General features: G+C 38.6%; 1 protein-coding gene across 1 annotated transcript; it reads left to right on the forward strand.

Annotated features, from left to right (window-relative positions):
- The first annotated feature begins 2084 nt into the window (after window positions 1-2084).
- EFHB (EF-hand domain family member B) lies at window positions 2085-27714 on the forward strand. The gene is made up of 13 exons (XM_089531333.1): window positions 2085-2232; window positions 5187-5249; window positions 7117-7260; window positions 10110-10290; window positions 11261-11371; window positions 13181-13310; window positions 15461-15544; window positions 17846-17913; window positions 19379-19533; window positions 21187-21394; window positions 24152-24370; window positions 25255-25436; window positions 27437-27714. The coding sequence occupies exons 1-13, from the start codon at window positions 2140-2142 to the stop codon at window positions 27596-27598; spliced, it is 1800 nt and encodes a 599-aa protein (XP_089387459.1). The 5' UTR covers window positions 2085-2139; the 3' UTR covers window positions 27599-27714.

Consider the following 27714-nt stretch of genomic DNA (forward strand, 5'->3'; position numbering starts at 1 on the left):
GCAGGGAAGGTGGCTATTCTGAATTGATTTGTTGTTGTTGTTGTTGTTGTTGTGAACTGACCTCAAGCAGACTTTGATTTATGAAAGCCCTATGGAATTCTGGGGTTTGTAGTTTTGTGAGATATTTAGTTTTCTCTGTTAGAGTGCTCTTGCCACAACAAACTACAGATCCCAAGATTCTATAAGAAGGAGCCATGGCAATTAAAGTGGTCTTAAAACAAATTAATTCCTCAGTGTGGCAGCAGCCTTAATCTCAAATGTGCCACAAGATCTTGTTGTGTACAAGAGGGAATGCAGGAAACCTTGCCTGGCAACCAGTTAAAAAGCAACACTTGCTGAAAGTCCCGCTTTTATATAGCCATTGACTTTGGCCCTCCAAGTGTTTTGGACTTCAGGTCCCAGATGCCCCAGAAAACCTGGACAATGGTCAGGAATGTTGGGAGCTGAAGTCCAAAACACCTGGTGGACCAAACTCTGGGAACCACTGCAAGGGACCAGAGCCTTCACTAGTTTTCATGGTGGCACCCATAACTGTCAAGCATAAAAAAAGGGGTTCAGGTTGTCCACCAACAAATGACCCCTGGTCCCTGCATTTTCAAGGGAAAACAGGGATGGGGATGATAGGGGAAAATGTTGCCTGTTGAAGATTTGTCATTTGAGGTGAGGAAGAACAGCTGGAGTGGTTTGAGTGTTGGTCTATGACTCTGGAGCAGGGTGACCAGGCATCCTCCTTTCCCAGGACATGTCCTCCATTTTATCCTTCTTTCCAGGAGGAATTCCAAAATATCCTCTATGTTGAGCAAGATTATTATTATTATTATTATTATTATTATTATTATTATATTTATATCCTGTCCTTTCCCCAAAACTTGGTCTCAGGGCGGCTCACAACATTAAAAATAATTACAATTAATAGCATACAAAAATGGTACATTGAAACAGAATTTAAATCATTACTATATTGCTATATTAAAACAAATCACACGTTGAAAGAATAAAATAAAATTAATAGCATACAAAAACGGTACATTGAAATAGAATTTAAATGTTAAAATGTTTAAATATTTTAAATAGAATTTAAAATATAAAGAATATTAAATTATAATTGCAATGTTATTAAGAACGACACGTTAAAAGACTAAAACAAAATTAATAGCATACAAAAATGGTACAATGAAGCAATTAAAATTATTGCCCTATTGCCATATTAAAACAAATCACACTTTGAAAGAATAAAATAAAATTAATAGCATACGAAAATGATACATTAAAACAGAATTAAAATTATTACCATATTGCCATATTAAAACAGATGACACGTTAAAAAAACAAAATAAAATCAATAGCATACAAAAATGGTACACTGAAACAATTAAAATTATTGTCATATGGCCATATTAAAAGAAATCACACGTTGAAAGAATAAATTAAAATTAATAGCATACAAAAAGGGTACATTGAAAGAGAATGAAAAGTATTGCCATATTGCCATGTTAAAACAAATCACACGTTAAAAGAATAAAACAAAATCAAATACAGTTAGTATGAAGCATGGATTTGTGTTTCTCTGAGTGGTGTTACGCTTTTCTTTGGCTATTTTATTTTTCTGGATGGTGCTCCATTGTCAAATGTACGCATGGGCAGGTTTATTTTATCTATTTAAATTACATGTCCAGCACTGTACAAATTTACAGTGCTATAATAATAATAATAATAATAATAATAATAATAATAATAATAATAATAATTTGGCGGCACTTTGTCCTCCTTTGCGGGGAAGACACCTGGCCCCTTTGCTCTGGAGACCCACTGGGGGATCCTTGGGCAAGTCACACTCTCTCAGCCTCAGTGGGCGGCAATGGCAAACCCCCCTCTGAAGAAACTTGCCAAGAAAAACCCAGGATAGGTTTGCCATAGGGTCACCATAAGTCAGAAACAACTTGGAAGGCACACAACAGCAAGAAGCACAGGTTGGCTGAGTGTGTATCACCGCCTCTTGCCTGCAGGGGGCGGTGGTGGTACCTTCATCATCTCCAGCAGCTGCATCCCTGTTGCTAGGCAACGCCGTCAACAGCCTCTTCCCTGCAGTTGCTGCTGCTCAGCTTTCTGCTCTGATCCCAGTGGATCCCTCCTGCCAAAATGGTGGGAGGGATCCCCACCCCAGGGCTGCATGGAGCTGTCCGGCAAGTCTACAAGGGGAAATTTGTTGACCGCTTGCCTGACATCCATGCAGTGAGTTCCCCCCCACCTTCCATTCCTCTCCTCATCCACATTGGAGAAATAATGCGGTTTGATACCGCTTTAGCTGCCATGGCTCAAGGCGATGGAATTAAGGGATGTGCAGCTTTGTGAGACTATATTTTATATTTTATTATTTAATAAATAATAATAATAATAATAATAGCTTTATTTTTACTCCGCCTCTCTGCCAGAAAGACACTCGAGGCGGCTTACAATTACAATTTAATGTTAATGTGTCTCAATATGTATTATGTTAAATTATTTTTAGTAGACTGTACACCTTAGGCAGGTTTATTTTATTCTGTTTTAACTGGTTGCATGTACAGCGCTGTGTAAGTTTACAGTGCTCTATAAATAAAGCTTAATAATAATAATAATAATAACAACAACAACATCTAGCCTTCTCTGTCAGAGACCTCAGTGCCACAAGAAACTCCAGCTCCCAGAATTCCATCGCCTTGAGCTATGGGAGTTAAAGCGGTATCAAACTGCATTATTTCTCCAGTGCGGATGCTGCCTCTGTTGCTCCTTCATCTTTTCTAAAGGGCTGCCATTCCTAAACCATCCCTTGGATGGAAAAGCTCCAGAAATCTAACCTGATATTCTGAAAAACAGGGTGACCCATAGGAGTCCTCCTTTTCCAGGACATGCTCTCTATTCCAACCTTCTATCCAGGATAGGCTGACCATGGTCCAAGACACACACTGTAGAAATAATCTATTGTCAACTTAATAGGTTCAAGTCCTAAAAAAACTTTTGTTATGGGACCAAAAAAAAACCCCAAACCAAGTCAAAACAAAATTCCACACTGCAGAAATAATCCAGTTTGAGACTGCTTTAACTGCCTTGGCTCAATGCTAGGGAATTCTGGGATGTGTAGTTTTGTGAGCCATTGAGCCTTCTCTGTCAGAGAACTCTGATGCCGCAATAAACTACACTTCTCAGGATTCTCTAGCACTGCGCCCCCTGTTAAAGTGGTCTCAAACTGGATTACTTCTGCAGTGTGTTTGGGAACATTCAAACCACTCAGAGCTCCTTGTCAGAAATGCCTCAGTTTGCAAGGTCTGGGAATAGCTCCTTGAAACTGTGGGGGCAGATGGGTGGGAATGCACTCTGAACATGCTCAGAAGCACTTGCTACACTGAGCCCTGGCAGTTGGAAATTAATTCTGGGAGTCAACTCACAGCTCTTGGGGACTGGTGAGTGAAGAAAGTGTGTGAGGGATGGGATTGTACATGGCTATAAAGTGAGAAAAGGTGTTCACTGATTATGCTATATCTTCACCACAAAGAAACTGCTGCTATAGAAATATATTTGCAAACCAGGGTGACGAGATGTCATAGCCACAAAGGAGGACAAGGCACTGAAAAATGTAGGGCATTCAAGAAAAAAGTAGGACATTACCAAATGAAAGTTAAAATAGTAATATAAATATGAATTCATTTTATATGGTTTATTTACAACTATATTACATACATGTTGTTGTTGTTGTTGTTAAGTGCCTTTGCATTGGCCTCGAGACTCAAGTGACCCCAGTGGATAAGACATCTCCAAGACTCTTTGTCCTCTACTGCTTTGCTTAGTTGTATTTATTATGTATGCAACCATATTTTTTCTCATGGACTTAACAAAATAAAAGCTAAAAATGCTAATATAAATATATAAATTCATTTCATAGGATTTATTTACAGCTATATTATATATTATTATATTATTATGTACCAAGCTGTATTTTTCTGATGAATTTACCTTTGTTAAAATTACCTTTTCCCATTCCTGGTTTTTCCTTTCATTTGAGGGGGAGAAGGGAGGGTTAAAAAGGATCCACACCAGAGTTTTTTGTGGGTTTTTCGGGCTATGTGGCCATTTTCTAGAAGAGTTTATTCCTGATATTTCGCCAGCATCTGTGGCTGGTATCTTCAGAGAATACTCACCTGGAAGAGAGTGGGTATATATATATATATACTGTGTCACCCTGTTTAAGGAAGAGTGATTACCATGTTAATCTGTGTATTGTTGATGGCCAGGCCTCAGGATAGGAAGATATGCAAAAGAGGATGTGCCAAACTTTATACAAGTTGTCCAAGTGTTTGTGGATTTCAATGGCTTCCCTGTGCAGTCTGACCTGATAGTTGTTGGCATGGTCCAGAATTTCAGTGTTTTCAAACAGCATTTTGTGCCCAGGATGGTTTATAATGTGTTCTGCTACTGCTGATTTTTCTGGCTGACCCAGTCTACAGTGTCTCTCATATTCCTTGATTCATGTTTGGATGAAAAATCCAAACATTTGGATAACTTCACTAGGGAAGAAGAAACACTCAAAGTAAATAAAGTTTGGCTACCAGTCCTGAAGAACACCAAAACCAGGACTCAGCTAATGCAAATGAGAAACCACTCAGGGTCAGAGGCTTTCCCAGCAGACAATGATCACCAATTAGCAGACAATAATCCTCTTTTGCATATCCTTCTACCCTGAGGCTCAGCCATCAACAACAGAACAACACACAGATTAATATGGGAATCACTCTTCCTTACCCAGGATCACATAGTGTATATATATCCACTCTCTTCCAGGTCAGCATTCTCTGAAGATGCCAGTCACAGATGCTGGTGAAACATCAGGAATAAACTCTTCTGGAACATGGCCACATAGCTCGAAAAAAACACAAAAAACTATGATGTTGGCCATGAAAGCCTTCGACTTCACATAGGATCCACACCAGGTTACAAACATGCTCAGAATGGAGGACATTTTGGAATTCCTTCCAGACAGAAGATTGGAACATAGGACATGTCCAGGAAAAGGAGGACATCCGGTCACTCTGTTGTAAATGAAAGCAAAACCTATACATACACAGTTTCAGATCTGTCATCTAAATATTTTCTTCTTCTTTTCCCTACTTGTTCTCTTGCCTTTGTGGTTTGCGTTTGCATCCTTTTCATAGGCAGGAAAGCTATCACCAATTGGAGAAACAGCAGCCACTTGTCTCACTGATATTTCCCCTCGGGTAAGTGCCATATTTCTTACTTATGTGATTATCATGAGTTCAAGTAAGCATCTGAGCAGGTGATTTCCTTGCAAATAAAGACATACAGATTTGTGCTGCTAATTTCTCAAAAACCCAAACACTAACTCCCAAATGTTCAAATAATATCAAAGATGGCCTTAGAAATCATTACATTTAAGTAGATCATACATGTCTTTATAGGCTTAGCTGCCTTTCAAAAAACACCAAGGCAGGTTGCAGGCCGCCGCTTTCCCAGCCAGATCGAGGTATCAGTGGCCAGAGCGGCAGCCGCTGAGGCCCCGATCCGCCGCTTTCCAGGTTGTGGGGAAGCGGCAAAAGGCCCCTTCCCCACAGCCTGGAAAGGGGTGTCCTTGGGGCTTCAAGCGCCAAGGACAACCCGCGGTAGCGGGGAGGAGGATAAAGGGGCCACTTGGCCCCTTTCTCTTCTGCGTCGCTGGGCGCAGCTGTCTGAAGGCTGCACCCAGCGACGCAAATGGAAAAAGAGCTCCGTTTCGGAGCTCCTTTTGCGGCCGGGGAAGGGGCGCACTATTCGCCCTGGCACGGCGTGACAACGTCATGTTCTCTCACTCTTGTTGAACCTATGTATTCTGATTCTGGAAACAGAACTGAGTTACTGATACATGATTGATGATATCCTAACTTGTGCTTGCATAGTATAACTCTGTACTCATGGAGTAATACAGTGGGTGTACAGTGGGCCCTTGGTATCTGCTGGGGTTTGGTACCATGACCCTGCCCCGTGGATACCAAAATCCATAGATGCTCAAATTCCACAAACTACAACATCATAGTAAAATAGTGTCCATGAGATAAAATGGCAAAATCAAGGTTTTCTTCTGGGGATTTATACATATTTTAAAATATTTGCAAGCCATGGATAGTTAACTCTGTAATAATAATAATAATTTGTTTTATTTATATACCGCTATTCCAAAGATCATAGCAGTGAACAGCAAGTAAGCTAATTAGCAAGTAAGCTAATTTTGCCCCCAACAGTCTGGGTACTCATTTTAGCGACCTCGGAAGGATGCTGGTCTTGAACTTGCAACCTTGTGGTTTTGAGTGAATGGCTGCAGTACAGGCATTTAACCACTGCGCCACCAGGGCTCCCTCTGTAGATAAGGAATCCGTGTGAATACAGGGGGGCGACTGTACTACATAACTATCCTGCTGAATACTGACATCGTGCAATCAATTATGTATCTGCCAGTGTGCCTGTTGAGTGTCCCATTGGGCAATAGAGAATGTATAATGCAGTCTTAGTGAGTACAGTGGTACATGGAAAGCACTGACAAATAGTTATGCACCATTCCAAGAATGCACAACTCAATGGCTGGAATCCTGTTTATTAGTCCTCACTACTATAGATTCAACCAACAGCTGAATTGTGAGTCAATATGTAGGCAAATCCATTTGATTAACTGTTTTTTTTCTACTCAGGACTAAAAATAGGATTTTGGTCCATATTGGTTACACTTGTAGAATTCATGGTTTTGTAAGCAGAATTCCACAAGTGTCTACACACAGAACTTGGGGCAACAATATCAAATTTCTGCCAAAGCTTGGGCAAACCTCCCTTGGGGCTTGTAGAACTGTTGGCTGGCCAATTCTGGGAGTTGTATTCACTTTTCTAAGCTCTGACTCAACATGCAACATGAAAAAGAGTTCTGGATAACCCAGACACTCGCTCACTAACTGGTGACATTTTGTTTTGTCCTAATAAAGGTGTGAATCTTTTGTCATATTGGTTTTCTGTTCTGATGGATTGGCATAACTTTGTATACTTCTTCAGGAAAGATATTTGCAGTAATGTGGATTCTAAAACCTTTTTCCTTCTATTTGACAGCCTATAACTCCGCCTGTTGTAAAAAAATTTCGAAACACCAGCAATCCTCCTACGGGTAAAGAGAGAATATTTTATGGCCGAGCAAACGATCCAGATATTGCCTCACATTTGACACATGGTATAAAATCTGTCCCTTCGGAAAGTGTAAGAACATCAGAGACTTTTTTCTTCTTCTTAGGACACAGTCTGGTGATTTTATGGTTCAGAAACAACAATCCAGTTAGCTCTGAGGAGTGGGTGTTCATTGGACATAAATTGGAATCCAAGACTGGGAAATATTACTTTTTGGGACTATAGCTTCGATGATCCCTGAGCTACATGGCCAGTGGATCTATGCTGACAAATTCTATGCGATATAAAGAGATATGACATATTTTGTCAGCCTCCTTGGATCCCCTTTTCATAAAAATGAACTAATAAATAAATAAATAAATAAAGCTCCCCAAGTTCTGACTGGGATATTTCTCTCACATACTTGAGGGAACGCCTCTCCCTGCATAATCCTCCCCGTAAGCTCAGATCCACAGGAAAAAATTTACTTGACCACCCTAAGGTGAGATTGGAGACAACACAACAACGAGCATTTTCAGCTGTGGCGCCTTCTTTATGGAACGCCCTTCCTGAAGAAATCCGCCACAGTAGAACGGTGGAAGCCTTTAAGAAGGCTTTAAAGACTCACCTCTTCCAACAAGCCTACCCTCCCAATTCCATCTAAGATTTTACCTCCCCTATGGTCTTTGTAGCTCTGTTTTTATGGATTGTTACGCTTTTAACAGTTTATATCGTATGTTTTTAATGTCGTCTGAATTTAATTCTATTTTAACATGTATCTTATGATGTAGATTTTTAATCTGTTCTTATTGCTCGGCTAACGACATGTACACCGCTTTGATCGTTGGAAAAGCGGTTAATAAATAAACATTTATTATTATTTTATTATTTATTATAATCTTATAGTTCATATTTCAATAAAATCTTTCTAGTAATCATGTAGACTATTTGAAGTGTGGGATGGGAGCAGGAACATCCAGTATAGACCTTGTTTGCTGGATTTGCCCAGGTAAGAATTACTCAGTTCAAACCCCATGTTGTGCAGGAAGGAAAGAGATTAGGCTAGGCACAACACAGAAAAAGAAAGAGAAAACTGGGCTTACTCATATCTTTCTTTGTCATGTATTCTGACTTGTCACTCACCTGCTTCCCATCCTGGTGCCTGTTCAGTTTGTAGCCCCACACAGAAATGAGGGTTCTTTTTTTTCTTTTTAGCTTGTAATACAAGTTTTCTGAAAGGCATGAGAGAAATCTATAAGACAAACATACATATAACAGATTGGCTTCAGGTTTAGATGTGTGCAATTAGACAGCTGCTCCAGTTCCCTAAAGATAGTACACAGATAATGCATTCCTGCTCACTGGGGTACTGTCATGTGGACTGCTATGGGAATACCCCCAAACCAGATGGAGGAAACATTTACAAGCACAGCTTTTCCACAAGCATAACCTGGATCCAAGCCATTATACATCTTCTTTTTCTGGAGACAACTTTTTGTTCATTTGAGGGAGCCAAGGTAGGATTGGAGATGATTTCCCCTTTTGTCCTTCATTTGTGAACTGCTATTTCAAAAGTAAATAATCAGTTAAAATATGGATTATAGTAAAGGTACTTTCACTTACTAATTGAGGGGGAAAAACCTATCCTCTCTAAAGAAGAATGAGACTGCACCTACACTGCCCATTTAATGCAGTTTGACACCACTTTAACTGCCATGGCTCAGTGCCAGAACAAACTATAAATCCCAGGATTTCATAGGATGGAGTTATGACAGTTGAAACAACATTAAACTCTGTTAATTTGGCTGTTAAATATGTTAAATATGGCAGTAACCTCTGAATGGGTAAACAGTATAAGGCGTGGCATAAGTAGTAAAACTAATAAATTTAATTGAACCCTAAGAAAGAAGACAAAAAGGCAACCAGTTTGTAGAAAAGATGTCTTTATGTCTATGTGATTGGAAAGACAACACTGGAGATCAAATCAGTTTGTATACGTTTTTGACGTGGACAAGATTCAAAAATCTCTATTGCCACAGCTTGGTTCCTTCATAAAGCATCGCTGTTGAGATCTAGATATGTGGGAATGATTGGTGTTAATTGTAAGGGGGATGAACAGATTTGACGTATGTCGACGGTTATTTTATGTTACTTCTGCCTCCCATTTCAATTCTAATTTTAATTCTGTTTTACTTTCTATGGTAACTATCTTACAGATTACTGTTTAATTGTTAACTATTTTATTTTATCTGTTTATTAGTATATCTTTTAGCACATATTGTATATCTTTTAGATATATATAAACTGTATACAAGTAGTGCATGTTCTGGTCCTGATGCACGCTTAGGTTATGCATATGTATTTATATTGTATGGAGATTTATTGCACCTAGTGCACTACATTTACATTTTATATATAGCTGTGTGATACTGTTTTTTTATTATGTTACTAGCATTTTGAAACGGCCCTTGGGCTACTCAATAAATTGTTGTTGTTGTTGAATATAATAAAATTGATTTGAAAATATTAGCCAAATTTATTTTAGTTTGCTTGTTCATATCAGTATTATTGCTAGAGGTAGTAAATGATAATAAATAGAAAGATTAATGTCATTAGAAAAATGGTAGCAGTAGATGGTAATTCCATAGAAATTTGATTATTACATATTTTAGGAACTGTATTTAAATACCAGTATCAGTTAGGTTTTCTGGATAATGTATTGTCAGAAATAGGAATTAAGTGATGCATGTTTGTAATTAATTTCAGGATATTACATTACATCAACCTGACATTATCTGTAAGGTATACCTTAATTTGTTTTTTAAAATTAAATTAGTGGGAGGTAACATACCATACAAAGGTAATAAAATTAATGTATTAGATACAAGAGTGCTCAGAAGGGCAAAACTGATGTATCACCTACTGTGATTTTCTTTTTTTAGGTAGCATCATTGGCAAATCCACCTCCCAAAACATGCTTTCAACAAAAACTGAAAGAGAAGAAAGAATCTATTTATTTAAGCACTCGTGAAGCTCCCCTTGGGAAATCCCATGATCAGTCATTAAAATTACCCAAAATAGTGGATATGAATAATACTCCATTTGGAGTAGCAACCATAAGAGGTAAACAAAATAGTGCTCAAATGGATTGCCACTGCGTATTATAACTTTACATGGAATTCCTTAAGAGCATGGCATTCTTCAAAATGGAATTGTGTTCCAATTAAAACCAAGATTCTGATATGAACTTCTCCTTGAAAAGCAATTATCTAATCTTGGATCAATTTATGATACTTCAGTTAAGCTACACTAGCCAATGCCAATGTATAAAATATGCACGACCTCAAAAATCAATAACGATCGCACAAATATTTAATAAAGTTGATGTGAACTCAAAAATGCTTCACGGCTGCCCACATGGCATTTCAGCAATTGTTCAGTTTTTCCTTGCCAGAGGCAATGAAGAAGTCACTGCCCCAAATGTTTTCATTTCTAATGGCAGTAGTTTTTATTTGCTCTCCTTTCTGCCTTTCAGCTACAGGCAAGAGCCAGAGAGAACAAATAAGGAAACCAATTGGGGCAGTGACTTTATTATTCTGTATCAAAAGAAAAAATATAACAAGAAACTACTTGCATGGTGGAATCTCTCTCTGTCATTTGAGATCATGGGACAAGAAATGCCCAGAACAAGGGTGTGGAACTGTTTTCAGCCCAAAGGCTGAATTCAGTTTAACTTTCAGAGGAGTTCTCAGGGCCGTATTCCAGTGTTTGTCAGACCCATTGCCAGGAAAAGCACACAAGGGTCTCTGGGTAAGGCAATATTGTTTTATGTTGGTTTTAATAGAATATTTTATAATAAGGGCAAATTTAAGGCACATGCTGTCTGCTGTGATAGAATGATTATATAATTGTGTGTACTGGAATGTACAAATGACTCTGATGTATCCTATGGCATGCTACAGTCCTAATCCATGAGCCTCTGGAACCAGTATGCCAATGGCTCTCAAGATATATCACTCTGTTTCTATAGAGAGTTTAAAAATAGTTTTATCTTGACTAGATTATTACATTACATATATTGGCTGATTTTCAGAGGGTCCTGGTGGAGACGTTATAAATCCACCAAAGACTTTTGATGAAGTCCAGACGGAAGCAGAAAAAGGACATGACTTGTATGTTCTTACACACAATGATTATTATGTTGGTAAGTAAGAAGAACATGTGAGTATTAAGTAAAAGTTATACACATAAACCGTAGTGTAAATATATCATTTTGAGTGCATATATTTTTCCTGCTATACAGAATAATAAAAAGTAAAAATTATTTAAGAAGTATGTTTAGTTTGTTTTTTAATTTTTTATTTATATATTTAAAAATGTGTTTGTTCGTTGTGAATCACCTTGGAGGGCTGGAGGGGGGGGGCTAAGAGGTAATATATAAATGCCATAGATAGATAGATAGATAGATAGATAGATAGATAGATAGATAGATAGATAGATAGATAGTGTACTGTTCTTTAGGGCTGACTTTTTTTTTCTAATACGGATTCTGTTGTGTTGATACCAATAACAACAGATTTGATAAACAGTGATGTAGTAGAACAGGAAGATGACAAGGTGCAGCTCTAATACTTTTTTTCAGAGCAAGACCAAGGGTGTTGCAAACAGTATGTCAGTATTGTAAATGTGAGGGTTTGGAGTACCGGACATATTGTCCCTGGTAAGAAACTTTGGGGCTCAACAGACTGCCCCTTTCAGAGCTGGATTAGGGCCACGGCAACAACAAGCTCCAGCCTCAATCTGGCCTTTCTGTGGCGTAAAAAGGACCCACAAAAAGCGGCTCCTTTTTGTACCACAGAAAGGTCACCGTAGCTGTTGGCAACACACCTTTTTGGTTCTCCTTTGGACACAGCGCCAGAAGAGCACCGTGATGCCACTGGCCATGTGGTGTGGTGCACGACGTCATCCTGGCATGAGGGCAAAATTGGATTATGCAGATGCCATGCCCCCACTCCACCCCCGTGCCAGCCTTAATTGCCGAACTGTACAGCCTGTTGTTTTACCTGGAAGGCATTATTTTAAAAATAGAGATGTCTTCTCTTTTAATTTAATGTGGAGTTAAAATGTAATATGTTTATAATATGTCTATAATATGTTTATAAGCAGTTAACAACATGCTTCCCCAGCATGTACAATGGCAGGCTGTGTACTTCATATTTTAATGGTCACATTTGTATTCACCCTCCAATGAGCGCAGGGTGACTTATATGGCCGTAATTTTTTATTTTTACACTACTTTATTGACATAATAGCCTTGTGAGACCAGGTTGGCTTGAAGGTCATGTAGCTGAACTCCATGACTGATAAGGGGTGTGAACTCAAGTCTCCCCAGCTGAAATTCTACATGCTAGCCACTACACCAGCGATATCCAAACTCTGGTCCTCCAGGTGTTTTGAACTTCAGCTCCCAGAAGCCTCAGCACCTTGGCCAATGGTTTGGGATGCTGGAAGCTGAAGTCCAAAACACCCAGAGGGCCAGAGTTTGGATATCACTGCACTACACAATCTTTTCTAGTAGATATTCTATTTGTCAACTGATCCTCTGTGATGCTGCTCTCTGTGGTTTCATATATGATGAATCAACATCCCTGCCTAATCTGTCCATGAAATTATGGCTATCAGACCTGTCCTGAAGAGCTTCTGTACTTCAACATTTTCCAGTATGCCACTTCTGATAAGGTTCACATTTAGTGACTAGCAATTCTCTCCCCTGCCATAGATAAGGGAAATTTCCTTTGTTCTTAGATGAAAACTCTCAGGATCCGTGCCTATTAGTTGGAAAGATAGTTGGAATCTAACATTTGGAGGGACACATCTTCCCTGCACCAACATAATACGTTGGAATGATTCTTTATGAGTTTCATACTAGCTTGGAGTTGATCTTCTTCCAGAATATTTTGTTAAATTTACAACTCAGTTGGACAGAAAAAATGATGACTCTTATTTTCTGCAGGGGAGCCAGTGAATAGAAAATATGACCCATCTACATTCAATAGATTTAATACTTATGGAAAAGAAACACCACACTATAATGATGGACGAAATGTTAGTAGAACTTTACACTGGCACCATGATCTGCAAATGTAAGTTACAAGGCCAGTTGACAGTGCTTGGCTTTTCTATAGTTACTTTTTTCTGGTGGCACATATTTGAATCAATAATAGCCAACATCTCCACCTTTTCTGGCACCCATATATGTCATCATGTTAAATCAGACAGCCAACATTAATATAACATACTGTACAGCTTGCAACAGGACATATTTCTTTCCACCACCTCAAGTCAAGGTGTAGCACTCAAATCAAGCAAAGCTGTTTTTGCATCTGTCCCAGAATATCCTTCAATCCCCTTTCTTCTTTCCTGGGAATGAAAATAGAAAAGTAAATAACTAAGAAAAATGTTATCCTCTCAGGAGAGCCAAAACCAGGTACCTGAGACTGTTACCTCACTGTGTATAATGGCCTGACCAGTAGCAAATATATTGCATCTTCCAAGAATATAGGACATTCCAAGATTCCAGTGTATGTGGTATCAGATTGCATTAAAACTAAGAAGAAAGCTAGTGTTTTGTTTTGCTCTATCTGTAGTGGTGGTTCTGGGTCTCTCTGTTTTGGAATTTTGAAATCCACTGAGGACATTATTCTTTGCCGGTTTAAAGAATAAAACTTAGAATTTTCAACTTTCTGGGTCCTTTGCCAATTCCTGGTTTCGTCACGGACCTGAGGCTTTGTGAGAGAAGGCCCCAGGTGCCTAGGTTCCCGTGGTTTTATTATCAAATTGAGTGTTATCTATAACATATCCAGTTTTCATTTATTGCAATTATGCATGATGTTTAGCAACTCTGGATTATTGGACTCCCTGGCAAGAAAGCTTTTGCCCAGAGATTTTTAATTCCAGTCTTGAATGTCCTTCAGTGCCTTCTGACTAGCTGCCTCAGGTTGGAACAGATGGGCAGGAAAAAGCGACTTGAAACCCTGCTGTCCTCATGGCCCACTCCCACGGTGGGCCGAATACCCAAGGACAGACCATGTGGCGCAGTGTTAAGCCATGCCGCTGGGTAATTTTTTTTGTTGCCTCTCCACCATACATGCACACGGTGACATCCACCCACTGCCTGTGACCTCCAGGTACTTCGCACGTCTGCATAAATAGAATCCCATGGCATGGCTGTCCCTTTGATCAGCCATACAGTCACACCTGCGATACTTTGCCTGTATAAGGCATTGGTATATTGGTGTGTGAGTGATACATTGGCAAAGCACAATCATGGAAGCTTCCTCTATATGCCCCCTTCACACCCCTTCATTCTGTCCACCCCCCTGGACTGTCTGGTTTGTGTATGTTGTCATTACATCTGTTGGAGTTGTCAGACTTTCATTTCTTTGCTTTGCTGTAGCTCCACACTTGCATCAGGGTGATTATATGCAGGTGCGAAGATGTGCATTTTCTGCCTTAAGTTGGACTACTCCGGCTTTTCCTCTTGTTTTTAGTCCCAGAGTGTGGCTTTGGTCTGATTTCCAGCCACTTTCAACATGTGCATCATCTAAACACCCCACCTTCAAAGCGGTTGGAAACTGCTTTATTTTGCCCATCTGTTTCCCCGCTCAGAGACAAAAATGAGTAAGATCCCTTGATTTTCAAGGCTCTCATTTTGAGTCCTCTACAGGCTTCATTTGACAATCTTTATGTCGGCTTTCTATATTCTAAACATTCCTCTACATTTATATGTCATAGTGAGAGACCAGTTTTAGTGTTCAGCCCAGTATAAAATAGTATGTCCAGCAAAACCAAGCTGAGCATATGTTTTATACAAGGTAGTCCCCAGAGCTGAGTAACCTGAACGGAATTGTGTTAGCCAGTTTATTCAAGTCCAGTGCTCAGTTCAGCTTTTAATTCTTTCATTAAATGGATATGATGGTTTGTCAAGTCATTCTACTGGAGCATCCCTCTAGAAGCATCCTGTCAGTATTGTTTAAATCAGTTCATTCTGTACTGTGCATAATATGACACATAGGGCAATAGGGCCAAGATCTTGAAAATCAACCCTAAATAATGTTGATAAACATTGGATATGACTTTTTTTGGTTTTAAAAAAGCATAGGGGTGGTATAACTGGACCCTTATTGGCTTAAAAAAGTAGTTTTGTAAAGGCCTTTCTATTTTATTTCCTCAGAATATAGAATACTGAGATGCAATAGGAATTGTGTTTTTCAATTACCTTTTAATTATCCAGGAAGAAGTCAGCAAAAATTGTGTCTAAAAGAAGTGATGATTTCAAGGAAAAATTTCAGCCTCAACTTGGAAAGGTGTTAGATCCGTAAGTGAATAAGATGGAGTTTTTACAATGGAATCTACAACAGAAATGGATAGAGAAGGAATCCCTTAGAAATAAGTTAGCTGTATGTGATGGAGTTTTATTCCTTTCTTGCATGTCCCTTGCAAGGGGCTATGAGTTACTTGAAAAATTCAGACAACTAGTATTTTTTATTATGTCACAAGCCACCTGGTTTCATATTGCCTTGGCTCCCATTTTGAGATATTCCTTCAGATAGCAAGAGGTGATAGTAACTGACAGATTGCAGTGAAACTTTGCCATATCATGTGTGATGCCAGCAGTTACGGATTGTCACAACAGTTTGTGCATGATTAATGTAATTAGCATCTGGCCCTAAGAATTCTACTGCTGTTATGGTGCTTGCCAGTCATCTGAGCCATGATGATGGTCTTGCCAGTGTAGCAGAAAATAGAAGGTAGTCATATTTTGGAGTGTGGAAGTGCCAGACTAGCCACTTTTACATACTTAATCCTCTGGGGTGAACATAGAATGTTTCAAAATTTTCTTCCTACGAATGCAACCACCACATTATATTTACAAAATCTGTTTATAGTTTGGAAAAGAAAATAAGTTTGAGCATTGGCTATGTCTTACTGCTAGTTAAAGGGGTAATCAGGATGACACTTTTACTGTGGTGCACCAGGAAAACTTAGGCCCAGTGTTGTAAACTTATATCTCATCTTTTGTTTCCCAATAATTTAAAGAAACTGTGTAATAGGCCAGGAGCATACTCAGCATTTCCCTTCTCAGCCTGATTTGTAGGCAGGGGTAGTTAGGGAAGCCCAGTGTCTTGTGGCTTTAGGCCACATGGAATACTTAACCAAATGTTAACAAAGATATCAGGAGACAAAGAGAGGCAGCAGCTATGATGTGTTCATGGTATCATTTGGGCTTGAGTAAGACAATGCAGCAAAATGCTTGTAGACATATTAACTCTCTGATTCAGGGACATAGCTAGGATTTTAGGAAGGGGGGGGTCCAGACTAAGTGCCACCATTATAATGGGGCTTGGGTGCGGCGGCACAGCAGCACACACCATTCATTTTTCTAATGGAAGGGGGGGTCCGGACTCCAAGAACCCCCCCCCCCTTGGCTACATCCCTGTCTGATTTAGATACTGTCAAATATTTGCCCACTAATGCACTGTATGATTCCACTTAAAGGATATGGCAGGCTTAAATTTTAATTTCCCCTCTTTATCAATTGATTCTAATATCAAGCCACTGGTACCACCAAGTTTCTGAACCAAAATAAGATATGTAAAACTTCTAATGAATAGTGTACATCTATTCCAGGGATGGAGAACATGTAACCCTCCAGGTATCCTTCTTCTGTAACTCCCATGATAGCTCAACATGTGGACTAGGGCTGATGGGAGCTGCAATCAAATAACATTTGGAGGATTATATCTACCTTATTTCTGCTGTAGCCAATAAATTTCTCTTCCTTCCTTCCTTCCTTCCTTCCTTCCTTCCTTCCTTCCTTCTATATCCAGTTTTGTTAAGTTGCCATGTTTGTTTAACATATTTGGCAGGGCTGGGAAGTAGTGGTGATTTGGGGGTTACTCCTTGTCTTACTCTGGAGTAAGATATTTTTTCTTAATGTTACTCCTGTAAAAACCTCTTACTATACTCCTTATTCTTACGCCCCAGCCCTGATTAATACAGGGCTGGGGAGTAGTGGTGATTTGGGGGTTACCCCTTGTCCTACTGCTGCAATTGCAACTCTGGAGTGAGATTTTTTTAAAAATGTCACTCCTACTCCTAATCCTGTAAAAACCTATTGCTCCTTTACACCTTACTTCTACTCTTACTCCCCAGCCTTGATATTTTAGGGAAGAAACAATATTTCTATCTTGGCAGAAATATGAAGAAAACTATGTGCACATGTATATCTGTTAAATAAGAAATAGCTTATTTAGGCTGTTGGGGTTCATTCTTTCTCTCAAACTCTCCCTCCCCCCCAAGAAATCTAAGCATCATGATCAAAGACATTTATTGCCTGCTGTGCAAATATTTTTGACAGTTCTTACTGTGTACTCAAAGAAAAGAGGTTGTAAAAGAAAAGGATGATCAGTGGGGCTGGCTTTGATTTATGTAGCAAAGTCCCAGTGAACACATTTCAGATGATCTCTTACTAAATGTTTTCATCAGTTGCTTTTAATCTTTTAAATAAAATACAGGAGGTGAACTGACAGACAAATATATCTTTCATGCCTATGACAAAGATTATGCTTGGTTGAAAAAATCAAACATTTATCTAATAGATTCTTTTCATGTTCAGAATAGCTGATACGCTCAACGTTCCTCCAGATCATACCTTTGGAGTGCTTGTTCGTCCTGACGAGTATGGCAAGTACAATCTTTGTTTGTTTCACTTCATTTTATAATTTAGGAGTTACTGCTCTTTTTCATTTTTTTTTCTGCATGCAGGCAATGTGCCTCACAAGTTAAATTTAAAAGGGATACATTGGTCTAAGTTATGTGTATTCTTGTAAACCCCAGAAAAGCCTGTTACAGTACATGGGGCTGCCTTGCAATACTGCTCCAAAACTCATCTAGTTCCAAAACACAGCAGCAAAATTACTCACCGAGTGGCAGGGAGGAATCACTGGCCAGAATCCCTTGATTTACTTTTATTGGATCCTCCAGATTGCACCAGAATCCTTTCCCCCTTGCAGCTCCCATTGCCTATATCCTAAAAACATGCTCTGGGAGGCCAGGAGGAGGAGGGGAAGAAAATTCCAATATGATGTATAAGTATATCATTGGGTCTGGTATATCCAATGAGCATATACCAGATATATCTCACCAACCTCAAATTAGGCTGCATTCACACTGCAGAAATAGTATAGGTGGACACCACTTTAACTGCCACAGCTCAATTGTAATTTCATGAGACATCCTGGAATTGTAGTTTCATAAGACATCTAGCCTTCTTTGTCAGAGAGCTCTGGTACCACAACAAACTACATTTCCTAGAATTCCATAGCATTGAGCCATGACAGTTAAAGTGGTGTCAACTGGATTATTTCTGCAGTGCGGATACAGCCCAAGTTTCAACAATTGCTAGCTGGTATGTGTCTATTCAAGGTGGTGGTGCATACCTCTAAAGCTCTCAGTGGTAGAGCCCTAGGTACCTAAAGAGGTGCTTTACCTCCACATAGACCTCCTTTTCTGTTAAAGTTATTGCCATAGGTTCTCCTGGGAAGAAGCAGGGAGCAATTGAAGAGAAGACTTTTTGGGGGGTGTTGCACTGTTTGTTGAAACTCTTCTCCAAGCAGCTCTAATGTCTTTTCTGTTCCAAATTAATACCTTTTTTATTTTCTCCTGGACCTTTAAATTTTTAATACTTTTAAATTTAATCTTGAGATGTGCATTTTCATGCAGCTTCTGTGTATTTGTTTCCAATAGCTCTTACTGCTTTTTTTTTTTTACATTTGTTAACCAGTTATATTATTCCAGTAATGGAAACTGCAACTCTTTCCAATGTTGCTAGACTGCAAGTTCCATCAGTCCTAGCCAGCATACAAAGTTAAGAATTCTGGAAGTTGAAGTCCAACAGCATTTGGAGGACCTTATGATTTCCACTTATTTTTTGTTGTTAGAACTCACAGTATTTTTTTTATTGAAAAATGGCTTGGGATGATGGAAAAATGGGTGTAAAAGCTTATAACAAACTGATAGTAGTTTGTTATTTCCTGCCTCCATTTGATACAGATGTGATATGGAACAGCTGAGATTGTGAAGGATCTTGTGGAAGTATAAAGTAAAATGTGGTCAAACCAAGTTTTGATTAAGTTTCTTTCTTGTATAGGTGTTGGGGACCTTCTTCATTGCAGGCTTCCTAGTGAATACCTTCGTGGTAAAGACAGAGAGCGAGCTGTCTTCACTGCAGTTCGACAGCATTTGAAGAAAGTTAATTACCACAACTTTGACACATTATTACAAGCATTCAGGCATTATGATAAGGTTTGTGTTGTGTCAAAATGTCATGTGTACCTCCTGAGAATGCTGTGTTAAATACAGTATTTATACATGTGAGCTCTGAGTGCTGTGCTTCAAGAACAGAAATATTGGTGTCATAAATAGCTATTTCTACATAAAGTTTTTTAATGATAATATAATTAGAGATGTATAGATTATTCATTGCATATGAGTAATCTTGGATATGCAGATGACACCATACTACTAGGAGAAAATATCACAGACCTGGAACAACTACTAAGAAAGATCAAAGAAGAAAGTGCAAAGACAAGCTTACTGCTCAACATAAAGAAAACAAAATTAATGACCATGGAAGATCTAAACAGATTCAACCTAGACAATGAGGAAATTGAAATAGTAAAATAGTTCCCATATTTTGAATCAAACATTAATCAGAATGGGGAATGCAGTCAAAAAATCAGAAGAAGACTAGGAATGAGAAGGGCAGCTATAAAAGAATTTGTTAAAAAATTCAAAAATGTAATTATATACAATTGTGTACAAAAGTTAGAATTGTACAAGCCATTATTTTCCTTGTTATCATGTACAGTTGCAAGAGTTTGACAATGAGGAAAGCAGATAGGAGGAAAACCAATTAATTTAAGATGTAGTGCTGGAGAAGAGTGCTGAAGATACCATGGACAGCCCAAAAGACAAACAAATGGGTCTCCCTGGAAGCCAAGATGATAAAGCTGAGGTTGTCATACTTTGGTCACATCATGAGAGGGAATGACTCACTGGAAAAGACAATAATGCTAGGAAAGGTAGAGGGATGTAGAAAGAGAGGAAGACCATATGCTAGATAGATAGACTTTATTAAGGAGCTCACAGGCATGACTTTACAGGACCTAATCAGAGCAGTGGAAGATAGGGAGTGGTGGAGATAGATGTCTTATCCACAAGGTCGCTATGACATGAGGGTAGTTAACAACAACTGAAGATTGTAGAAGTACAGATAACAGTTTCCACCCACAGATATGAATACTCACTTGCCATGGCAATAACCCATGGAATGCAGCTTGTTTGGTAGCAATTATGGAAGAGGCCATGTCTTGCATTGTAACCCTGGGCATATCATCATGCTGTAGCTCCCAAAACTAACCTGCAAAACAGGATTGGTTAGACCTACTGGCATTATGTAAGTCAGTGAGCTAGGGATTCCAAAACAAATTCCAAGCACACCAAAAGCACAATTTTATGCTTTCGGTAGAGGCACCTGGGGCACGTCCACATGCCTTGAACTCAATTTGCCTTGAAACTATCTAGCACTATAGAGCTGTCATGCTTCCAATTTTTCAAATCATGCATCTGTGAGTATATATTCCACCCTTTGCCTTCTTCCCTTTTCCCTTATTCTGGAATAAACAAAATGTGTAAAGAGTTCAATAATATCAGAAAGAACAGGAACAAAATCTGGAATGTTCTGGGTTTGTTTTTTTAAAAAAATCAGTTTGTATATACCCACGGTTACACTTTATTCTTGCAAATTCATGTTCTCGTCAAAAATAATATATATTTTTAACTTGAGGGTGTAATTTCTTAAATTATTTGAACATTGGTTTAGAAAACCAAGAGTCATGGTTTTGACTAGCACAGTCTGCCTTTATTTCTCTTACATATGTTATGTTATTTAATTAGGATGGTGATAGGAAAATAAACAGGGAAGATTTGAAAAAGACCTGCTTTCAGCTCAACTTGAACTTGGATGATGAACTTCAGGATGCTTTATTTGATTACTGTGATTTGGATAAAGATGGTTTTATAGACTATCTGGAATTTGTGAACTTCCTTAACTGGAAAGAAAAAATGCCCCTTCTGGAGTGTGAAGAAAAAATCATTACTAAAGGTAAGTTGTAAGTGCTTTTTGTTGTGAGCTTTTGAGTCATTTCTGATTTATGGCAATCCCAAAGTAAACCTATCACAGTTTTTTTTAAAACAAGATTTATTAAGAGAAAGGCTGGTGTTGCTTTCCTCTGATGCTGAGAGAGTGTGATGTGTCCAAGGTTACCCACTGAGGTTAGAACCCTCATCTCTTTTGATTCTAGCATGATGATATGATTCAGGGAATGTTTTCTAAAGTAAACTGAAGATTTGGAGTTCATGACAATATTGAATAATTTGATTCATTCTAAGTTGTGTATAGATAGAGTTCATATCAGAGGTTGACATTATCAGGCATTTGAAAATGCCCTCAGCTCTCCAAAACACCCACTGATCTATTCCCCATTGTGTCTGCCTTCCCTTGTCTTGGAAGCAAAGAAACCCAGGTCTCAGTGGTGGTGGGAACTCATGCCCACTCTTTTAGTTTTCCAATAGATACTAACAGAGTCCTTTTTTTAGCAACTAGACTTGCTTTACTGCATTTTTTTTTCTCCAGTGTAATAGAAAGGTCTAGGGGACAAGAATGGAAAGTGGCTGGTGGCAATTTCCCAGCCATCCTGGAAAGTACCTTTATCAGCACTGCCTCTTCTTTGCCTAAGAAAGGCCTCCCCCCCCCTTTCCTTTCCTTTCCTTTCCTTTCCTTTCCTTTCCTTTCCTTTCCTTTCCTTTCTCCTCATCTTCTGTAGGATTTAGTTCATGCCAAAGGCCAAGCACCAGCAATCCCTTAATCCACATGTGATTTGCAATGGCTTCTGCTTCTCCTGGCTACTCCTTAATTAATAATTCATTAACATGGCTTCTGCCCTCCCACATGTGCATCTTTTAGTATAGGGTCATGAAATGTATGGCCTGTGGGCAGAATGTGGCCCCCAAAACTTTTTTTGCAGCTGTCCAAATTCCTAAATTCCTAAACTTCCAGAAGCTCCCGAATCTTCAAAAAAACCTCAGGTGAAATAACACTGTCCCTGGTCAATCACCACACCTAGAATAACAGATTTCCTTAAAATACCTCCTGTCTCCCCCACACTGCCTGGAATATGTAAAAACCACAACTAGAAATTACTTTCAGTTGTAATTTTGGGTTGAAAAATGGGCAGTGTGGAGAAATGGGCCCCTACTAAGGCTGTTGGCTCCTGTTTTAATAGCTTGTTCTCTTAATCCCAACATATCGTTATGAGTGTTTTAAATGTATTTTTAATTTTTACTCTTGGATTCAGTGAAATCCAGAAAGAGAACATGATTTTATGATGAAGCAGATGCTTGGTAGAAAGTAAACAAATGAGTAGTGACAGTTCAAGTATAGACATCTACACCTACATCTAGTTGCTTGTTTCAGTTGGAGTAGGGGTTGGTGCTTCTTTTAGGTGCTCCTGGAATAAACTAAACTCTCGCCTTTCACCACTCTACTCAGAGATAGTGGTTCCTTTTTTTGACCTGTGGATAAGTCAACCCAGTTTTTTGAGGTCAATTTTTTGACTAAACTTTCTAGATTTATACATGAGTATATAGTTTGTCTTACATAAGTTAAGTGTGCATAGGAGAGGAATACCATTTACCTCTACCATGCAAATGCTATTAGGAAAACAAAACAGCAGCTACCAGGGTGAGGATGTAGAAGCGGCTTCCTGTAGTATTTTCATATACGTGTAGCTTTTTGCAAAAGAAAAAAAAAGATTGCAAAAAATAGTGACTTGTTGAGAATAGTACTGAAAGTGTCTGTGCACAGCAAACATGGCAATATTGTTATTTTATTTTACTGCGCTGTGAATCTACACATCCACCTATATGGTTTCTCTCACTCTTTTAATCCCCACAGCAATCCCTTAAGATAGGTTTGCTGAGACACAGTAGTATCGTATTTTCCCTAATAATCACATGTTTAATTCCATGATTAAACAGAGATTTGAACTTGGGTCTCCCTGCTTCAAGTCCAGCACTTTAAACATTACTCACCAATAAACTGGTTCACTCACATCAGATGTAACTGTAATAACTGGTATAAAGCTTGAGACAAAGTGGGAGGGAAAAAACAAGTTTAGTGTGCCTAGTTTGCATATTTAGAATGCAAATTAGAGTAACTTGCATAATTAAAATAATCTGCATGACATGCAAAGTAGATGCTCAGAGTTGAGGAAGTAGAATATGGTGCCACGTCAATGGGCTTGTTGTGTCTGGAGTTAGTAATGGGATTTAGGCAGATGTAGGTAGATGCCAGAGCTCTGGGGCTACACTTGGCCTCTCAGATCTCAAAAGGCTGCACACACTCCACACTTTTAAAAAACTTAGCTGTCATCTTCTATTATGTTATGCTTTACACCTCCATGTGATTCAGACCCAGGAGAAGTCTTTCAGAAAACAAAAACAATAACATGTGAATGAAGCACGTTGAAGAGAGATTGCCCTCTAGGCCTCAACACAGGAAAACTGCAATGCATCTCCTAGAAGTTGCAAGGTGTCTTTTCAAGTAAAAACAATGAAAAAATGAGGACACAGGTGGGCCACACTGGGGTGTCTGGAAGTTACATTGGCCCACACTTTGCCCACCACTACTTTAGGCCCTCATGTGGTAATTCTTTTTTAAAACTGTTCCACAAGAACTATTTTTATGCTGCTTATCTGCTGTTACAGTATCCCTTTCTCCTTTCAATATCCCTTAAGATGTGGTCATTCTTTGTGAAAATGATAAACATTTTGTCATTTTGGTAGTATTTATTTTTCATAGGTAAAAGGCCTGGTCCCTTTGACCTCATTCCACCAGAAGGTGCAGAAGCCAACGCGGATAAAGATGCTGTACTAAAGCAGGAAGACATAGTGCTAAAAGAACCTGGAAGTTCAGAAAAGACACCTAGAACTCTTTCAAGACCAACAGATCATGTATCTTCTGACTATCGCACAACCTCTTCTCAATATAATGCAGTTGTAGGAGGCATTCCACCATCATGTAAGTAAATACAGATGCACTTTTTGTTTATCAGGTTATTTGCCACATTTGCAGGTGCCACAAACTGCAGTAATTTTTAACCTGTCACATTCTAAAGGGTACTCCAGAAAGCAGTTTCTCATGCTACTGGTTGAGAAATAGCGAATGGCAACTGGGTGCATGGAAAATGCCCTTTGAAAAGGGAAATTCATGTTAAAATTAATGTGATCCACATAAATTTGTATAGTCAACTCTAATCTCACAGACTCCAAAAGCCTTACATAAACTGGAAGATGATGTGTCCCCCCTACATGTTCCCTGTAGGGATCAGATGTGGAAAACACAGCATATGCCTGATCTTAAATAAAAGCTACGGGGATGTTCCACACAGTACATCAAGTAAAATGTCAGCCTAATGGTAGATCAGACTCCTGCTTCACTTGTGGATAAGCATAAAAGGGGGGAAATTCCTGCTACTATAAGTACCTGCTAGTATAAGTCTGCTTTCCGCCAGGCTGCAATTATACAATTTAGGCAAAAATTAAGAACGTGTAACTCTTGCTTTCAACAGGAAAATCAGGCAAGATGTTCACTGTCTCTCAGTAAAATTAGTGAAACCTGAAAGTAATTATTTTTTTTACTGGAATTAATTGCTAATGAGAGACGCTTACCTTTTCACTGCATCTTTTCTGTTTATGAACTGCATTTTCTCTAGTTATGCCTTGAAAGAGAAATAGAAAATGCAGGCAGTGTACACAGATTAAGAGAAGATATGTTTGTATTAAGTTTCTAAAGTATGGAATACTCTGCATTTGTTTTGAAGATTGAATGTGATCCAGACCTGTAAACAACTGCTTAAAAACTAACACTTGACTGCTTTCTCTTTTGTCTGTATTTTCTTCTAGGTTACCCACTATATGGTGTTCCAACCATTCGCTCAGACATTCCTGCTCCTCGATTTCGGCGCATCAGTGACAATACTAATTATGGTGATCAAGCTACTGCTTATGCTTTGCTCAGCCCCTCTGTCTTGAACAATAAAGGAGTGTATGAGAGAGATGTCTTCAAGTCAAGATCAAAAGCGGAGGTAGACTACAGCAATATAGATGCTTGTTTTTTGAGTTTTCATTGATAACACAGCTCCTCTAGAATTAGTCCAGGTTGCAGTGCACTCTGGAAGATCAGGCACATACACAACAATTTGAATACTTTATGGTTAAGAAATCAGCACCAGCATCTTCTCTAATACCAAATTTGGGGTGGACTGTGGTGTTTATGATTTAATGTTTATAAATTAAATTTACAATGTTTAAGAATTCAACAGAGATTGAAAAAGGAAAGAGTCCCTGTCCACACTTTCATGATTGAATAGAAGCAAAACTGAGTGATCCTCTCCCAGACCAAAGCATTGATTTCTACACACTGTGCAGACTGCCCTAGTACAGAGGATACAGACTACCAGTACATAGAAGTAAATCAAAGTAAAAAAATAATAATACATTTTTGTAAAATCAAAAGCTCTAGCCAGTAGCTTCAAAAACCTATAGAATGGTCAGGGTGGCTTTCACAGCTCAGTGGCTTCCAAAACCTATATGGTCAAAGTGCTTGGGCCATAAGCATCATGAGGAACTAGGGGCAGGGAGGAAAAGATAATAGATGGGGATGGCAGGAGTTGGCTTGGATGATCTCCAAAGTGTTCTCTAACATAGCATTCTTAAAGTATGTTGTTGATCTTGATGTCTGGGGATGATAGGAGGCATTCTGAGGGGTATCAAGTTGAGGAAAAGCTGCTTTCTTGATCATGGATTTGGGCTGGAGTCTAAATGAAATAATGTTTAAAATACCTCTCCCCAGACTTTATGAGAAAATTTCAATAGGGAGGAATATATAGCACAATGACAGAAGATTTCAGGGGGGTGAAAAACTCAAACATGTTGTTTTACTCACCCTTTTTCTGTAAAGTCCCTACTTTACAACAACAGAGTGCCTACGATACTCTGATTCTAGGTTACCTGGAGTCCTAATCAGCAACACTCCCTTTAGCAGCAAGGGTACACTGTACCATTTCATTTGTTGCAAACTGCTTTGTATCTTGTACTGGGAGGAAAGGTGGGATAGAAATCAACAAAAATAAAATTGTAGTCCTCACATCTGTATGGGTACTGAATTTCCCAAAGGAAAAATGGTAGAAAGAACCTTTTCATGTTTGGGATATCTTTGAAGCAATGTTGGTCTGACCCAGGGCTACTTTTTCTGTTGACAAAAGCCACCAGCTCAAAAATCTCAGCAGCACCACCCTTTCATGGATGCTGAAGCTACAAAGGTACTGTATCTGAGAAATTAGATATACTGTAGCTGATTAAGATCTTATACTCTTTTTTAAAAAATTAAAAAAGCAACAATAAGGTGTTGAGAATATTCCTATCCTTTTCCTTGTTTTACTTTGTCCATTTATTTTATTAAGCTTGATGTCAAACTTGGAACTAAGCTAAGGTCCATATTAGTTTGTTGCATTTCATGTCACTTTTGTCCTTCATTAGATATCATTCTTTGCACTTTTTTCATCATATTTGGTTCTACCAAAAATTGTGGCTTGTATTCCTTAACAAGTGCATACTGTATGCACCTACTGATAATTTTGAAGTTTCACAAAAACAAACAAACAAACAAAAAACAGGGCAGGTGTGGATTTTGAGTTGTGACTAGGAATTAGGAAAGCCTAATTTGAATGCTTGATGGGCTTCTTCCATATTTAGTTAAAATTCCCCTTTTAGTGGCCATTTATTCATTTGTTACATTTCTATCCCACCTTTGGCAGCATTTTTTTAAATCTTTAAAACAACCCTATTTTTAATCTTCAAAACAACCCTATGAGATAGATTATGCTGAGAAATAGGACCAAGCCCACATGTCCTAGTGAGATTCGTAGCTACATAAGTGGGGGTTGATGCCAGAGTCTCCCCATTACATTCTAATCTACCATTTCTGTATTCTAATCCTTTCAAAGAATGATTTATCTTCATGAGCATATGTTTTTTCTCTCAAGTGTGATTTCAAACATTAATAAAACTGTATATGCTTTCATAGATTGCACGTATTTTGCGCAACATTGGTGTCCAGCTTTCAGATGAAAGTTTTAATGAAGTATGGAGGCAAGCCAGCTTGAAAGATCGTAGAGGATTGGTGTGTATAGAATCCATCAGAAATGTACTGGATGAGATGCAAGCATCATACCTAAAAAGTAGATAATTTTGCTTCTCTGGATTCTGTGATACTGATTTTATTTCATTTGCAATTCAGTTTTCTGTATAAGAATGCATATATAGCAAGAAAAAATGCAGTATATATTTTCTGAAGATAATAAA

The sequence above is a fragment of the Sceloporus occidentalis genome, unplaced genomic scaffold (genome assembly GCF_023333645.1).
Source record: "Sceloporus occidentalis isolate IW3139 unplaced genomic scaffold, rSceOcc1.0.p SCAF_7, whole genome shotgun sequence".
Classification (NCBI taxonomy): domain Eukaryota; kingdom Metazoa; phylum Chordata; class Lepidosauria; order Squamata; family Phrynosomatidae; genus Sceloporus; species Sceloporus occidentalis.

Bases quoted from the DNA above. Each gene is read 5' to 3' on its own strand.
- EFHB (XM_089531333.1), top strand. From the start codon at position 2,140: ATGGTGGGAGGGATCCCCACCCCAGGGCTGCATGGAGCTGTCCGGCAA. The intron at 15,545-17,845 runs GTAAGTGAATAA...TTTCATGTTCAG, and splicing joins CTTGGAAAGGTGTTAGATCC to AATAGCTGATACGCTCAACG. The intron at 25,437-27,436 runs GTAGACTACAGC...ATGCTTTCATAG, and splicing joins AGTCAAGATCAAAAGCGGAG to ATTGCACGTATTTTGCGCAA.